Consider the following 14,683-nt stretch of genomic DNA (forward strand, 5'->3'; position numbering starts at 1 on the left):
AGTTACACAGAATTTCTTAAATAAAAACATTACATTATTTATTAAAAAAATAAGTATCAATAAACTGAAAATGTTGTATTTTTCCTTACTATATTTATGGAATTATAATCAGCTGCTCAAAGTTCACTATAGGTCAGAGGTCAGATTTAGAAACAGCATCAGATAAAGATGACATTATTTGAGACGATCTGTTTGATGTCAGCAATATTTGCAGCTGTTTACATCTACATAACCAAAAATTCTAACAGAAAATCAGTTGAAGATTTCCCCATCAGGTTTTCTAATGATAAAAACAAGGTAAAAAAAAGAAAAAGGCTCAGAAGGGGAGACAATTTTCAGCTATTTTTTTTCTAAAAAAACACTTTTTGTTTTAAACATTAAACATGTTAAACATATACTAATGTGTAGTGCATTACATTTTTTAATATCAATATATGTAAATTAAAAAAAATCCGCAAGGGTTTTATAAATGAAGTTTAATATTTATATAAATGTTTACTTTGTAAGATGTCATCTTATATTCATTTAAACTTGCTAATTCAAACATTATTAATATTTAAACTTGATGAGGTGTAGGCCCTATACTTTTTTTTATAGATAGAACTGCACTCAACACTAGGGACTATATTAAAGATAACACAAATCAAAGGGTTAATGCACAGTAATTACGATCTCTGACCTATTGTGAACAAAAGAAAAAAAAGTAAAAAGAAATATAAGCTTGGATACAAATTAAATTATGAATATTTATTGAATAACATCTGTGTGGTTTAAATTTAATTTAGAATTCTTTTGACATTTCTAAATTGATAGCTTTTTAGTCATGTTTCCTATGATTGAACTAGTTAAAATTGTTTTGAAAAATTTTAATCATTTGCCAGTTAAACCTACTGTCTAACCCTTAGTTTTATCAGCATGTTTACTGGCAGATACTTTGTTTTTTTTTTGCCTTATAGTAGTAGGATTGATGTTTGGTTATATTCTTTTTAACCCCCTTTACTGACGAATAAAAATTCACCTACATGAGGGGGTGCAAAATGTTTTTTTTGCCAGAATATCAAGAACTATAAGAGATGACACATTCCAAAATAAATATCACAAGGACCATATGCACTATGGTTTTGCATATGCATGATTATGAAGATCAAATTTCTAAATTGTAGAGTCCAATAGAAATTTTCTGATGAGAATTAAGCAAAAAAGTGTTACGTCATCAAGAGTGGCATCTTCATGGTCTTTAAAAATATTGCTTATTCTGTAAAATTTCAAGTTATTTTATACATGTTTAAAATAATTTGAAATAGCAATTATATAAGGAACAAAGGTAATTGTTTTAGGGTACAAACTAGCAGTATAAATAACTTCAATTCTTAATTTAATCACAGATTCAGATACTCATCTCTTTATGTTTTCTAGAATGAAGAAAAGGAACACTATGATGTAGCTATAGTGGGAGCAGGACCAGCAGGGTCAACATGTGCTTATTTTCTGGGTAAGTTAATAATTGGATCAATTTAGACAATGCTGTACTTTTAAATAATTAAATGTTTGCCTGGCCACTAAACAAAAATGTGTACTAGTTCAATGAAAATGGACACTGAATTACCTAGTGCCTTATTTTCTTTTAAGGAAAAAGAAATAGATGTATTGAAAACACTTTAAAGTACTATTTTTATGCCCCCGCTGTAGCGGAGGGGGCATTAAGTTTAACCCTTGTCCGTCTGTACGTCCCAAAATTGGTTTCCGTTCTCTAACTTGAGTTTGCCTCAACCAAATGTTATGAAACTTATACACAATGCTAATTTCCACAAAACACAGATCAAGTTTGAATTTTGGTGGCATCACTTTAACCGTTCTAAAGTTATGCTCCTTTATAAATGGAAAAATTGCAAAATTTTTAGTTTCTGTTCTCTAACTTAAGTTTGCCTCAACCAAATTTTATGAAACATATACACAATGCTTATTACCACAAAATAAAGATCAAGTTTGAATTTTGGTTGGGTCACTTTAATCATTATCGAGTTATGCCCCTTTATAAATCGAAAAAATTGCAAAATTTTTAGTTTCCGTTCTCTAACTTAAATTTGCCCCAACCAAACATAATGAAACCTATACACAATACTTATCACCTTAAAACTCAGATCAAGTACAAATTTGGGTAGTGTCACTTTTATCGTTCTTGAGTTATGTCCCTTTATAATGTTGTATGCAAGCAGGGGCATCATCTGTGTCCATGGGGACACATTCTCCATTTATTTTTTATTAAAGCACAGAAAGGATGGAAAGTGCTGTTACTGGAGAAAAAGAAATTTCCTAGAGATAAATACTGTGGAGATGTTGTGTGTAGAACTGCTATAGAAATATTGATAGAGATGGGAGTTTATCAACATTTGATCAAAGAGAACAAGGCACATGTTGTATGTATTCACCAGTATAATTATAGGTAGCAAGGAACCAGTCACAATATTTACACAGTTGGCTTTTTTATTATGTATAAAAGGGGTAAACATCAGTCACAAACCAACCCAGGGACACAAAAACATCTGGAGGTCAACATACAGTCTTCAACAACAAACAATTGTCTATACAGTATGTCAAGCTCTCTAAGAGAGGCGGTAAATATAACTTCAGAAGGGTAAGCAGATCCTGCTCCTGCTCTAAATCACCCCAACTCTTTATTGTACTTAAATGAATTTGTGATTTTCAATTGTTTCTAGCATGTCTTATTAATCAAAATTTATTATGTTTTTCTTCTCAGGTAGAGGGTGGGGGTTTATGTAGTCCTGGAGGATTAAGCTATATTGGAGGAAGAAAAACAAAATTTGGAGAAATACCAGCAGCCATTGCTTGTAAAAGAATCTTATTAGATGAGAGTATTGCCATGGCAGCAAAAAGGTACAGATGTTTTAAAAAGCATGTACTATGTTTCAAATTGAAAAATAAGCAGTCATTGCATTTATACAATTTATAATATATTGTTTAATGTTACATCTCTTTTTTGGAAACATAATCGTGCAAACTGTTTATTTATATAGTACACACACATATACACAGATATAAATCTGAAAATTTAGATTAGATTTTAAATTTTTTGAACTGAAAGATTTTTTTTCCCACAGCAAAATTCTTAGTTTTTAAGTTGCTTACATAATGATATAGTAGATACTGTAAATTTAGAAATTATTGCGATGTTTTTATTAATGCAAAATATGCAACAGTACAAGGTTAACAATAATAATAACAAGCATGCCTAATTTCAGTAGAGTGGGGCGCACATATTTGCCGTTTTATGATTTTGAGGTGTAGAAACTTCAAAGGATTGCTGAAATGGAAGAAATATGCCGGTAAATTATATTTTTATAACAAATATGTTTTTTTTTTAAACTTAGAAAAAATTTCTGCACTTACCGCAAAGGACCGAAAAACGGACAACGATTTTCGTCCAATTTCCTGAATGAAAAAAAAGATTTCAAAGAAGTATTTCTTAGTAATTCTTTGACTGATTGCCCTAAATTTCAGTTCTTTACACTCTGCTATTCATCTATAATGAAATTGATTTGATAAATATTGTTTAAAGCTGCAGTTATTTGGTTTTAAATAGATGTGTAAAAACAGCGAATATGTGTCCACCTATGACAAAACATCAGGAAATTTCAAACAGCCTTTAATCTAACTTTTCAGATGAATTTTTTCAGAGAAACACGTTTTCAAACTAAGAATATTTTGCTTTTGATGTTATCTTCATATAGAAATATCAGTATACTTCAAAAACTTAAAGGTCTGAACATAAACTGCAGAAAACATGGAAAATTATGGCAAAAATGAGCACCCCACTCTAGTGATTTTCTTTTTTTGAAATCGCATAATTAGATCTCAAATTTTAGCATTAATCATATAACATTATAATCATGTTTGCTTATTGCATGAAATATATACACTACAAAAAAATTGTATTAAAAAGTTTTTAGATATTCAACACCCTACATTAAAATATTTTAAATTATATTCTTTGATATTTCAAATTTTATACTTTTCCAAATAGAAAAAAAATGTATTTTTAAGGATGGGGGCAGATTTAAAAGAGAACTGGCCAGTGACAGAAACTAAATTTGACGAAGATACTGGACTATGGACTGTATACAAATACGGTACAACAGACACATTAACCTCCAGGGTAACTAAATGTTATGAATAGAAGCAGGCATGGGGTAAACATGAATGATAAAGCAAACCAGAGACACAAAAAAAACCATGACATCTAGTGGTCATTAAAAATAGACAAGTATTTAAACAATATGTCAAGCTCTCAAACATCTCAGCTCTAAATTATACATATATTTCATCCAAAAACACTAAGTTGTTAAGAAAATTATTTATTTATGTGATTTTTTGAAGAATGGACAAAGATGTGAGATAAATTATTGCGATTTCAGGAAAATCTGCATATAGATATATGAATCAGAAATCAAAATGTGAGATCTTATAATTGCAATACTCACCAAGTTGCATTAACTGCAGTAATAAAAACCTTGCACTAATTTCTGAATTTACTGTACTTGTATTTAAAATGTATATTAAGAATACAAGCTTTGGATTTTAAAATACAGTGAAACCTGCCTTTATCAAACACCTTTCAGTACCAAAAATTTTCATAAAAATTTAAACTGTTTTTATTGGTTTTTATACAACCGCAAAAATGAAAAATTTTTTGGTCGTATATTGGTATGACGTTGGCGTCGTCGTCGTCGTCCGGCGTCGTCCGAAGACACATTGGTTTTCGCACTCAAACTTTAGTTTAAGTGAATGGATCTCCGTGAAATTTTACCATAAGGTTCAATACCACAAAAGGAAGGTTGGGATTGATTTTGGGGGTTATGGTACCAACAGTTAAGGAATTAGGGGCCAAAAAGGGGCCAAAAATAAGCATTTTTGTAACTTCCAGACATAACTTGTGTGTTAGTGTATGGATATCTCTGACATTGTACCACAAGGTTCCATATCACAAAGGGAATGCTGGGATTGATTTTGGGGGTAATTGCCTCAAAATTTTAGGAATTAGGGGCCAAAAAAGGGGCAAAAAACAAGCATTTTTCTAGTTTCATGATAATAACTTGTGTGTAAGTGTATGGATCTTTCTGAAATTGAACTACAAGGTTCCATATCACAAAGGGAAAGCTGGAATTGAGTTTGGGGGTAATTGCCCAAAACGTTTAGGAATAAGGGACCAAAAAGGGGCAAAAAATAGCATTTTTCTAGTTTCCAGACAATTACTTGTGTTCAAGTGTATGGATCTCTCTGAAATTGTACTGCAAGGTACCATACCACAAAGGGAAGGCTGGGATTGATTTTGGGGGTAATTGCCTCAAAATTTTAGGAATTAGGGGCCAAAAAGGAGAAAAAAACAAGCATTTTTCTAGTTTCAGGACAATAACTTGTGTTCAAGTGTATGGATCTCTCTGAAATTATTTTATATATAATATTATTCAGTATTGTGCAAAAGAAGATACTTTGTATAAATTGTTTAATTCTTGACCAATTTCAATGGGGTTTTATTCTTGAATTCTTGGGGTTCTTTAATATGCTGAATCTAACCGTGTATTAAGTTTTCGGAATTGGGGCCCCGTTTTTAAATTGGTCCACATTGAGGTCCAAAGGGTCCAAAATTAAACTTTGTTTGATTTCATCAAAAATTGAATTATTGGGGTTCTTTGATATGCCAAATCTAACCGTGTATTTAGATTCTTAATTTTTGGTTCCGTTTTCAAATTGGTCTACATTAAGGTCCAAAGGGTCCAAAATTAAACTTAGTTTGATTTTAACAAAATTTGAATTCTTAGGGTTCTTTGATATGCTGAATCTAAACATGTATTTAGATTTTTGATTATGGACCCAGTTTTCAAGTTGGTCCAAATCGGGGTCCAAAATTAAACTTTGTTTGATTTCAACAAAAATTGAATATATGGGGTTCTTTGATATGCCGAATCTAACCATGTATTTAGATTTTTTATTTTTGGGCCCCGTTATCAACTTTGTCCACATTGAGGTCAAAAGGGTCCTAAATTAAACTTTGTTTGATTTCATCAAAAATTGAATTCTTGGGGTTCTTTGATATGCTGAATCTAACCATGTATTTAGATTTTGGATATTGGACCATAATAGGTGAATGTCCAGTTTAAAATTTTTAAGTTCTTAGACCACATTCATTCTGTGTCAGTAACCTATGCTGTGTCAAATATTTAATCACAATCCAAATTCAGAGCTGTATCAAGCTTGAATGTTGTGTCCATACTTGCCCTAACTGTTCAGGGTTCGACCTCTGCGGTCGTATCAAGCTGCGCCCTGCGGAGCATTTTATTTTTGTTTGTCACAAATGAGGTCACTTAAAATTATGCTGTAATAATCCATGCTTCTATTATCTTTTATGAAGGTGTTGGTATGTTCTGATGGTGCCCCTTCAAGACTTGCCACAAAATTAGGTTTAGTGACACGCCCACCAGATAGCACATGTTCCAGAACATATGTAGAAGGTGGTACACATAAATTTGATGCTGATGGTGTAGTATTTTATAATAAAGAATTATTGCCAGGTAATTCACAGACTCCTCAGGAAACTTTCCTTAAAATCCTAATAGGCCAAAATATTTAGTATTTTTGGGAGTTTCCACTTAATTCTATTTTAAATGTTTACGTTTCATACATGCAGTTTAAAACTAAAATGTAGCTTACCTGATCTATAGGTTATCATATGTCCATATGACCTATTGTCATCACTTTTCATCTGTTGTATATTCTTCCTTCTGTCACCCTTCCTTTGTTAGATAATTTACATTTGATCAAATTACATTTTCTACATGGCAAGCTAAACAGATTTCTTTGCTACTCTTACTATAAGTTTCATTCATAGTTGAGCTTTGCTCATTATAAATTTTACCAGGATAAAATCTGATATTTGGAAGGTTTTCTGTCAGACTAAAGAATATCTAAATTATTTTCATTTAATATTCATTATTATTTGTTTTTTTTTCCATTATGCCACTCTAAAGTTTCTATTTCATAACTTATTATGAGATATTAAGATATGCCCGCCTCTGGTTGCAGGATTTTCTCGCTGCTTTGAAGACCCATTGGTGGCCTTGGGTTGTTTTCTGCTCGTTTGGATGAGTTGTTGTGTCTTTGAAACATTTTCCATTTCCATTCTCTATTCTTTTACTCCTTTTAATTGTTTTTCTTTATATTTTTGTCTCTATAGGTTACTCAGCATTATTTAGACATCCTAATGATATATTGAATTACTGTGTATATGTCATTCCTGGAAATCCTAAAGCAGTTCCTGAAAAGATAGACTATTGGCATAATTGGCTAATGAAAAAAGACCCAAACATTAGCAGGGCACTTGGGGATAACTTCAAAATGGAAAAAATGAAAACAGGTCAGTTGTACTACTTGATATTTTCATTGGTGTGTATGTAAACAAATATTAAAAATAAGTTGCCTTTCAAATTTGTATGTAAAAAAACAGTAAGATGTTTATATGTTTTGTATTTGGAGGCTTTGTAATAATTTCATCTTTAGATATATCTTTTATAGCATTTTTGGCAAATCTATAGGTTTTAAAGAGAAACTGAATCACATAATCTATATTTTATAGCCAGTTTAAGACTAGGTGGAGAAAAACGTACATATGATGACCATGTTTTAGTAGTAGGTGATGCTGCAGGAATGATAGACCCGATGACAGGTAATATACCAATAAATACAATTGCAATTACTGATATAAAAATAAGGAGATGTGGTACCATATAGTTGGCTATAAGAGACCCTGACTTGAAAAATATGAAACAATTCAATTGAGAAAACTAACGCCCTAATTTATAACAAAACAATTTATGAAAAATAAATATGACAGACATGAACCTGAAATTATTTTTAAACTTTGTGTTGAGGCTTACTGACAAGGGATATTCCAAAGGCATGTGTTGATGTCAAATATGCACTGAATTAGTCTTAACTTTGATAGTAAAGCAGCATCTGTCACAAAGTATCAGTAGGTTCTTCTGACTTACATTTGTCCCCACTGACTTATACATTTACTAAGTCAAACATCAGATTGATTGATTGTTGGTGTTTTATGCCACTTTTCAGCCAGTTTTTATAGGTGGAGGAAGCTGGAGTACCCTGACAGAGCCACAACGGTTGGCAGGAAAACTGGCAATCCTGTTCAATTAAGATAGGAGTCAAACACATCTGCAACAAGTGGAGTTCGAATTCACAACCTCCGGTTAGTGATCACTGTAGATGAACTATTTTGACCACTCGGCCACCAAGGCCTCAAGTTATACATCTGAGTTAACATTTAAGATACTAAGTGACCTATAATCATATTAGTAGGTGTTCTATTAGAAGTAGAGCAGCCTCCTGCAAAAAGTAAAGTTGCAAGAAGTCAAAATTTAGTGTACATTTTAAGGAGTTTAAGAGGATAAAAGTTTCAGTTTTATAATTGACTGCTCCATAGGGGTAAAAAAATGTAAAAGGCAACAAAGAAAACTTGATTCCATGTACATATCATGTGTGTAGTAAATGTGATAATGTGATTTACTAGAAAAAAAAGTGACATGAGCCATGAAAATTAAAAAGTTATGAAACCTGGAAGTAAAAACTACTTTTGTCTACTTTCTGATTGCTGTTTATACTAGTTCATGCCACTTCCAGTTAACCCAGTAAACATGATATCTTTCCACTTTCCTGGTCTGATGTCCCAAAAAAGAAGCAAACTTTATATTACCTTTAGATAGCTGTTTCAAATTCAGTGTAAACTTTTAATCTAACATTAAAACATTGAGTTCAGAAAAAAAATCAGAAACAATTAGCTATTACCTATGTTTTGACACACACCGACAACATTCACTAATGTATGAGTACAATGCTTTTGATGGCTGATTCACAAAGTTTTAGAGTAGTATTTATTGAATAACTTTTTGTACAGGTGAAGGAATACACCATGCCATGGAGGGAGGTAAAATAGCAGCCATTTTTCTGGATGAAGCATTGAATCATGGGAATTATGATGCAGAATGTATGAAGATTTTCCATCAGCGATGGATGTCTCAATTTGGAGATGATTTTAAATGGTAATAGTTATTCTGAGCATCTCCTAGTGCTGTTCAAATTGTAGTACAATGTATAAATGTATCATTTTCTTTAAATGTTTTTTTTTTATTTTAGTCATTTTCTTCAATTTTGTTTCATACAAATATAGGCTTCGCAAATTGTTCAAGGTACTTAGTTAATAGCTTTATATCAAATCCAGCAAGTTTTTTTCCAACTTAAGCAACATTCTAAAATTTCAAAAAGGACTCATAAAATTTGAGAAGATTATGTAAACAACTGTGATCTGCTATTGTAAACACTCTTACTTTGTTATTTCAACATTCCGATTTGGTCATTTCAGACAAATTTGGTAAATTAACAAACAATGAATGTTGCAGCTGTCTCAAACAATGTTGTCTTTTGATTGTTACATCTTATCATGTAACTTTCCTTACATGTCTGTGGTATTCTGTTACGTAATGTACATATTTCCCCATACTTCTTATAATATGTGTTTTTTCTTTAGATCTAGGGTATTCTGTCTGTCCAATACTGGAACTTCTTATTAGTTTTTTTATGTAAAAATAAGTTGTTGTATGATTGCCAATGAGACAACTATTCACCAGAGACCAAATGATGTAAATGTAAGTAACTATAGGTCACTGTATGGCCTTCAACAATGAGCAAAACATGTACAGCATAGCAAGCTATAAAAGGCTCAGACATGAACAAATTTATTACAATTCGAGAAACGAGAAAACCAACAGCCTGTACAAAACAATGAAATGAAAATAAAAAAATATGATATACAGCAATAAACGACTACCACTGATTTACAGGTGACTTTTCCCTTCAGGTCTATGGTATTCAGTCAGATGATGTACAAATTCCCCATACTCCTTGATGCATCTACAGCTGCCCTGCAAAGAAAGGGAGATAAATTTGTTGCCAAATGGGCTGATATAATGACAGGTAATTATTACTTTAGTCAATGATATCCAACTAATGGTACAATTCTCTCTATATTTTTGAAATTTGAAATTTTCACTGAAAAGTATCTCAACAAATATTACTTTTAATTCTCACAATTTTGATCTTTCTGGCATTTCCAACTGAATGAAAGTGTACATATCAATATAATAAATCAGTTAAATTTACATGTGTACATATTATTGACAAGTCATTATTTACAAAAAATGTATTTGCTGATTTGGATGTTGTTGTTGTATTTTTATACGACCGCAAAAAAATTTTTGTGGTCGTATATTGGTATGACGTTGGCGTCGTCGTCGTCCGGCGTCGTCGATGTCGTCGTCGTCGGACGTCTTCCGGCGTCGTCTGAAGACACATTGGTTTTCGCACTCTAACTTTAGTTTAAGTGAATGGATCTTTATGAAATTTTACCACAAGGTTCAATACCACAAAAGGAAGGTTGGGATTGATTTTGGGGGTTATGGTAATAACAGTAAAGGAATTAGGGGCCAAAAAGGGGCCAAAAATAAGCATTTTTGTAACTTCCAGACATAACTTGTGTGTTAGTGTATGGATCTCTCTGACATTGTACCACAAGGTTCCATATCACTAAAGGAATGCTGGGATTGATTTTGGGGGTAATAATCTAAATTTTAGGAATTAGGGGCCAAAAAAGGGGCAAAAAACAAGCATTTTTCTAGTTTCATGACAATAACTTGTGTGTAAGTGTATGGATCTTTCTGAAATTGTACTACAAGGTTCCATATCACAAAGGGAAAGCTGGGTTTGAGTTTGGGGGTAATTGCCCTAAACGTTTAGGAATTTGGGGCCAAAAAGGGGCCAAAAAACACATTTTTTTCTAGTTTCCAGACAATAACTTGTGTTCAAGTGTATGGATCTCTCTGAAATTGTACTGCAAGGTACCATACCACAAAGGGAAGGCTGGGATTGAGTTTGGGGGTAATGAATCATAATGGGGGTTCAAAAAATTTTGGGGGGGGATTTATTTTTTTTTCCTTTTTTTTCTTTTTTTCCTTTTTTGTTTCTTTTAAAATTTTCCATTTTAAGTTGGTTATTTCTGATTTATATTTAAAATCAAATAATAATGATATGGTAGGAGATACACACCAAACAGGATGTGTAAATTATTATATAATAAGTATTGTGCAATAGCAAGAAATTTTCAATTGCACAGTATTGCACAATAGCAAGAAATCTTCAATTGCACAGTATTGCGCAATAGCAAGAAATCTTCAATTGCACAGTATTGCGCAATAGCAAGAAATATCCAATAGCACAATATTGCGCAATAGCAAGAAATTGTCAATTGTACAGTATTGCGCAATAGCAAGAAATATTTAATAGCACAGGATTGTGCAAAAGAAGATACTTCCTATAAATTGCTTATTTCTTGACCAATTTCAATGGGGTTTTATTCTTGATTTCATGGGGTTCTTTAATATGCTGAATCTAACCGTGTATTTAGTTTTTGGATTTTGGGCCCCGTTTTTAAATTGGTCCACATTGAGGTCCAAAGGGTCCAAAATTAAACTTTGTTTGATTTCATCAAAAATTGAATTATTGGGGTTCTTTGATATGCCGAATCTAACTGTGTATTTAGATTCTTTTGGTTCCGTTTTCAAATTGGTCTACATTAAGGTCCAAAGGGTCCAAAATTAAACTTAGTTTGATTTTAACAAAAATTGAATTCTTAGGGTTCTTTGATATGCTGAATCTAAACATGTATTTAGATTTTTGATTATGGGCCCAGTTTTCAAGTTGGTCCAAATCGGGGTCCAAAATTAAACTTTGTTTGATTTCAACAAAAATTGAATATATGGGGTTCTTTGATATGCTGAATCTAACCATGTATTTAGATTTTTGATTTTTTGGCCCCGTTATCAACTTTGTCCACATTGAGGTCAAAAGGGTCCAAAATTAAACTTTGTTTGATTTCATCAAAAATTGAATTATTGGGGTTCTTTGATATGCCGAATCTAACCGTGTATTTAGATTCTTAATTTTTGGTTCCGTTTTCAAATTGGTCTACATTAAGGTCCAAAGGGTCCAAAATTAAACTTAGTTTGATTTTAACAAAAATTGAATTCTTAGGGTTCTTTGATATGCTGAATCTAAACATGTATTTAGATTTTTGATTATGGGCCCAGTTTTCAAGTTGGTCCAAATCAGGGTCCAAAATTAAACTTTGTTTGATTTCAACAAAAATTGAATATATGGGGTTCTTTGATATGCTGAATCTAACCATGTATTTAGATTTTTGATTTTTTGGCCCCGTTATCAACTTTGTCCACATTGAGGTCAAAAGGGTCCAAAATTAAACTTTGTTTGATTTCATCAAAAATTGAATTCTTGGGGTTCCTTGATATGCTGAATCTAACCATGTATTTAGATTTTGGATATTGGACCATAATAGGTGAATGTCCAATTTAAAATTTTTAAGTTCTTAGACCACATTCAATCTGTGTTAGAAACCTATGCTGTGTCAAATATTTAATCACAATCCAAATCCAAAGCTGTATCAAGCTTGAATGTTGTGTCCATACTTCCCCCAACTGTTCAGGGTTCAACCTCTGCGATCGTATCAAGCTGCACCCTGCGGAGCATTTTATTTTGTTGTTGCTTTTACCATCAACATCTGAAGGAATTTAAAAACAGTTATCACATGGTCAAAAAGTCAAGGTCACAACAGCAACTGATAGATAAAATTTGGTTTCTGAATTGATCTTTTGAACCATGTCTAACCTTAAAATATATAGACAGACTGAAATTTCTAGATACTGTCTCTTAAGCCATAAATCAAATCTTTACCAATCTTTGGTAGGACCCCTTTTGATATTGTGGCCAATGTGTTGAAAAGTAGAACAAAGCAGCAATTTATAGAATGAAATTTTGTTTAATTTTTGGTTTTCGGATATCTTTTGAACCATTTATTCATCCATTTGTTACAACAGAAAGTTGATAATGTTTCATGGGAAGAGAAAAATTTTGGGTAAAGTTTGATTACCAGACAAAAAAAATCCTTTGACCATGACATCATGTCCTAGCATACTTGCATGCATCATGAAATTCACAGCAGCTCTAAATACACTGATATTTGGCTTAAATTTAGGTTTTTATGATATTTCAGGAATTTTCGTTTCTGGATATCTCATTTCCCTAAACCCTTATGTCAGCAATTACAATGTACCACCATTTGACATAAATTCTCTCTTAATTTTGATTACTGATTCCATTTAATGATTTCTCTTAGCTGAATTTCTATGTAAGCATCTAAATTCTTATGTACTTATACATGTTTATCTTTACCATATGTCTCATTAAATCATTTTAAGAAACAATTACATAATTTAATTTTTCAGGCCGAGTTCCAAAGATTCACATGTTAAAACCAGAATTCTCATTTACAGTTATATATGAATTGGTTCGATTAATATTGCAGCGACTCAAAGGATCTAACGGCAAACAGAAGAAAGCAGAATAACTTGGACAACAATTAACAATATGATGAAAAATTTCAATCAGTATTATGAACATTTTTTTAGTTTTTATTGTTTAAGATTGTTATGAACCTTTTGTCCATTATTGCCAATGAAAAGTACTCAGAGTACTGGTATACTTTAATTTTTATATACATTTTATTTATTTATTACGTGCCTTAAAAGGAACAAAACATTGTTGAATTTAATTGTAATAATGTTGAGATATTTTGTTTCTTTACAGAGATGTTATAGAATAACATTGTTTTTGCATTCCATGTATGAATTTCATGTTGCCTGGTCAATACTTTTACATTGTAAATCCTATTTTATGTTATTTGATTGGTCGATATGATTCAGAGATGTTAAAGAATTACACTGTTTTTGCATTCCATGTAAGTCCTAAGTCAGGAACCTGATGTTCAGTGGTTGTCGTTTGTTGATGTGGTTCATTAGTGTTTCTCGTTTCTCGTTTTTTAAATAGATTAGACCATTGGTTTTCCTGTTTGAATGGTTTTTCACTAGTCATTTTTGGCGCCCTTTATAGCTTGCTGTTCGGTGTGAGCCAAGGCTCCTTGTTGAAGGCCGTACTTTGACCTATAATGGTTTACTTTTACAAATTGTGACTTGGATGGAGAGTTGTCTCATTGGCACTCATACCACATCTTCTTATATCTATATAATTTGTATGTTGCCTGGTCAATACTTTCACATTGTAAATCCTATTTTATGTTATTTGATTGTATTGGTCGATATGATTCAGAAATGTGATAGAATAGTATTGTTTTTGCAATTCATGTATAATTTGTATGTTGCCTGGTCAATACTTTTACATTGGAAATCCTATTTTATGTTATTTGATTGGTCGATGTGATTCAGAGATGTTAAAGAATTACATTGTTTTTGCAATTCATGTATAATTTGTATGTTGCCTGGTCAATACTTTTACATTGTACATCCTATTTATGTTATTTTGATTGGTCAATGCGATCAGAAATGTTATAGAATAACATGGTTTTTGCATTCCATGTTTAATTTGTGTGTTGCTTGGTCAATACGTTTAAATTGAAAATATATTTTTATATTATTTTGTCTGGTGAACATTAAAAGTTCTGTTATTTATGTTA

The 14,683-nt window shown here is 31.8% G+C and overlaps 1 protein-coding gene across 1 annotated transcript; it reads left to right on the forward strand.

Moving 5' to 3' along the window:
* Positions 1-127: 127 nt before the first annotated feature.
* Positions 128-14,683, forward strand: LOC127712372 (conditioned medium factor receptor 1-like). The gene is made up of 11 exons (XM_052218764.1): positions 128-297; positions 1,417-1,492; positions 2,269-2,417; positions 2,759-2,895; positions 4,063-4,174; positions 6,428-6,587; positions 7,250-7,429; positions 7,649-7,738; positions 8,984-9,128; positions 9,944-10,059; positions 13,440-14,683. The coding sequence occupies exons 1-11, from the start codon at positions 169-171 to the stop codon at positions 13,559-13,561; spliced, it is 1,416 nt and encodes a 471-aa protein (XP_052074724.1). The 5' UTR covers positions 128-168; the 3' UTR covers positions 13,562-14,683.

The sequence above is a fragment of the Mytilus californianus genome, unplaced genomic scaffold, assembly GCF_021869535.1.
Source record: "Mytilus californianus isolate M0D057914Y unplaced genomic scaffold, xbMytCali1.0.p SCAF_8, whole genome shotgun sequence".
In the NCBI taxonomy this organism is placed as follows: domain Eukaryota; kingdom Metazoa; phylum Mollusca; class Bivalvia; order Mytilida; family Mytilidae; genus Mytilus; species Mytilus californianus.